The sequence below is a fragment of the Zingiber officinale genome, chromosome 8A (assembly GCF_018446385.1).
Source record: "Zingiber officinale cultivar Zhangliang chromosome 8A, Zo_v1.1, whole genome shotgun sequence".
Taxonomy (NCBI): Eukaryota; Viridiplantae; Streptophyta; class Magnoliopsida; order Zingiberales; family Zingiberaceae; genus Zingiber; species Zingiber officinale.
Genome location: NC_056000.1, coordinates 83791219 through 83794731, shown reverse-complemented (window position 1 = coordinate 83794731; position 3513 = coordinate 83791219). Strand labels below are relative to the sequence as shown.

General features: G+C 41.7%; 1 protein-coding gene across 1 annotated transcript; it reads left to right on the top strand.

Moving 5' to 3' along the window:
* Positions 1–2181: 2181 nt before the first annotated feature.
* LOC122011029 (protein kinase PINOID-like) lies at positions 2182–2646 on the top strand. The gene has a single exon (XM_042567478.1). It carries the CDS (start codon positions 2182–2184, stop codon positions 2644–2646), a length of 465 nt encoding a protein of 154 aa, XP_042423412.1.
* The last annotated feature ends 867 nt before the right edge of the window (positions 2647–3513 follow it).

Sequence of the window (3513 nt, the reverse complement as noted above, 5' to 3'; positions counted from 1 at the left end):
ACCTAGATAATCTATCTAAGTATCCTTAAACCTTAGCTAAAACCTTAAAATTTAGCCTAGATTGCTTATCTCTTGAAGGAATATCAAAACCCAACTTGGCATTTCTTTTACCCCCTTTTTATTTGTGCTAATTGAAATTAAGAATTCAATCCTCAAATATTTGTTTGGCACATATTACTCTCTTTAAGGATCAAACATTTAGATTGAGACTTAATTTTGCTCTAAATCCCTTAAGAACATACTAATATCTCGACTAGACATTTCTTATCCTTTCTCCAAGTGTGCCAACTTACCTTTGATCTAATTCCTCAAGGTTCGGCACAACTTACTCTTTCAAGGAGTAAATGAAATCAAATTAAGGCTTAGATTCGCCTTTAACCTTCTAAGAAAATGCCAAAACCCCCCAACTTGGCATTTCTTATCCTTTTTCCAAATGTGTCAATTTAAATTAAGTTCAAATCCTCAAGGTTTGACATATTTTACTCTTCCAAAGAGTAAACATCTTGCATTAGGACCTAGATTTTCCTTTAATTACCTTAAGAAAATACCAAAACCCTAATTTGGTACTTCTTATGTTTTCCCAATTATGCCAAGTTTAGATTAATTTCAATTCCTCAACACTTGGCACATTTTTTCCCTTCAAGGCTTAATCTCATTTGATTAAAGACTGGGTTATCTCTTAATTCCTTAAGAAAGTATCAAAATTCTAACTTGATTTTTCTTATACTTTTCTTAAGTGTGCAAATTTAGATTAAGTTCAACTCTTCAAATTTTGGCACATATATTACTCTTTCAAAGAGTAACCCCATAATCCTTTTCATTTTCAAAAGTTAACAATAACCTTAAAAATGCTCTCAAGTGTCAACTTTAATAAGGTTGGGTTAACTACCCTTCCAATTTGAGTTGACACTCTCTAAACTCATCTAGGGTGTAGAGAATATGCTCCTAGGAACCCAAAACCTATTGGTGCTCCTTGGATGTTCTAGGTATTCACTAGGGATGACTTCCCTAGATACCTTCCTAAGGACCTTTCTAGGCTTCTTAGAAGCCTTGGTCACTTCTAGGAATAACTTCCCTTGTAACCTTCTTTGTGACTTTGTTTGCCCTTTTTGGAGCCTTAGTCACCTTTACTAGATCAACTTTAGGGATGACCTCCTTTGTGACCTTCTTTGTGACTTTGTTAGACTTCTTAGAAGTCTTAGTCACATTGGTCTTGCCAAAAGTACTTTTAGGGATTCCTTCCCTAGTATCTTTGGCTTGACCTCTACACCTAGGGTTGGTCTCATAGCTATATGGAACCCTATGAAAGGTAGTCACATCCTTCTTGGCTTTAGGTTTGTATCCCAAACCTCTATAGTCATTGAATGATGCTTGTCTAGCTCTCCCTAGAGTTTGCTCATTTTGACCCTTAAGAATATTTTCCATTCTTGCTAGGGTTCTTTCTAAGTTATCAAGTCTTGATCTCAAGACTTGGTTCTCCGTCATTAAATCCATGGATTTGGATTTTTCTTGACCCCTATGAGCATTTCTATATCCCGGCATATATCTATAATCCTTAGGGTGCGTTTAGTTCAAGTCATCATCTATAACCTTGGTTATGTGATTACCAGGTAATAACATAACCAAGGTTATAGGGAATACAATATAGCTTATTAGGTGTTTGGTTCAATTAAGAGTATGCAATTACTTAGTTTTACATTTACTAATTTACCCTTTAACTTTTTGAATTAATTTAATTGAATGAAAACCTTTTTCCCCACTCTCTACGACGACTTCGATGCTTCGCCGCACTGCTCCTGCATCGTGATGGAATACTGCAGCAGCGGAGACCTTCACACGCTCCGCCACTGCCAGCCCCGCCAATGCTTCTCCATCGCCGCCACCAGGTGCTCCACTGAACCTCTTTTCATCGACTAAAAATTTGAATCCTTTTCCCATCTTCCACCAACTTTTTCATATTACCTTCACAGAATTCACACAATTTTATACTTTCTCTTCAATCGGAGACTACTTGGTGATCTCAATCATAACTGAAAGATTCCCTCTTTCCAACTATTTGACCTTGTTGTAGCTGTAACTGAAAGATGCTTCCCTTTGGCTCTGTTCTGGCTTTGACGTTGTTGATTGAAAGGCCGTAGGTTCTACGCGGCGGAGGTGCTGCTCGCCCTAGAGTATCTTCACATGCTCAGTATCGTCTACCGCGACTTGAAGCCGGAGAACATCCTCATCCGCTCTGACGGCCACATCATGCTCTCTGCCTTCGACCTCTCCCTGGAGTACACCTCCTCGCCCACCCTCGAGCCCATCTCCACCTCCACCGCCGCGGACAAGGGCCACTCTGCCGTTGAAAACGGCGAGCGCTTCCTTGCCTATCCCTCCTGCCTCCCCTTCCTCACTCGCCGGCCGCCGCCCCACATGGCCACGAAGGCCGACCCTTGGCGCTTCGTCGCGGAGCCTGTCGACGCTCGGTCGTGCTCCTTTGTGGGTACCCACGAGTACGTCGCGCCAGAGGTCTCCTCAGGCCAGCCCCACGACAGCGCCGTCGACTGGAGGGCCTACGGTATCCTCCTCTACGAGCTCCTCTACGGGCGCACTCCCTTCGCCGGGCCCACCAACCTGCAAACCCTCCACAACATCGTCATGTAGCCGCTATCCTTCCCTACGGCCGACCCTTCCCCGCTGGTGCGCCATCTCCACGAAGAACGAACGGGTACAGAGCTCGGATGACATCCCTGCTCATCTCCTCTTCGAAGGGTAGTTTTGGAAAAAAATATTGATAACCCAAGAATTGTAGAAAACCTAAGGGGGCGTTTGGTACGCGCGTTTTCCATTTTCATTTTCTGGAAAACGCGCGTTTTCTGGAAAATGGTGTTTGGTTTGCGTTTTCCGCGTGCGCTTTCTAAAAAATTGGCTATCGTTTTATAGAAAAACAGAGAAAGACAAAAAGTCATTTTCTGTATTCTAGAAAACGTGTGTTTTCCATAAAATGAAAATGGTGCAAACCAAACGCACCCTAAGATTTCCAAGGTTTTCTAATTCCTGGTTCTATTCCCTAATTACTGATGTGGCGAGAATGTTGCATTACCAGGAATCACCAATTACTTAAACCAAAAAAGATTATCGTTGATAACCAACTAAGGTTATCAGCGATAACTCCGAACCAAACACGCCCTTAGAGTTACTGCCTAAATTGTTGTCTACCTTCCTAACCTTAGGTGTGGTAGTTCTAGCATGAGGAGAAATGTATTTCCCCTTAAAGCTATCATGCCTCCTATTTTCATGATAATTTGCATTAAAATGAGAAAGATTATTTATAACATGCTCTTTACCATTTCTAAAAGGATTTGAGTCATTAAATGTTACCTTTGGTTTGCTCTTAAAAGCTCCCCCTAGACTTGTGCTTCCTCCTCTAACTTTAATTGGCTTCTTCCCTTTAGGACATTGACTCCGGTAATGTCCATTTTGATTGCATGAGAAGCACACAATGTGCTCCTTGCTCTTGTGTTCCGTGGG

Bases quoted from the DNA above. Each gene is read 5' to 3' on its own strand.
- LOC122011029 (XM_042567478.1), top strand. From the start codon at position 2,182: ATGCTCAGTATCGTCTACCGCGACTTGAAGCCGGAGAACATCCTCATC.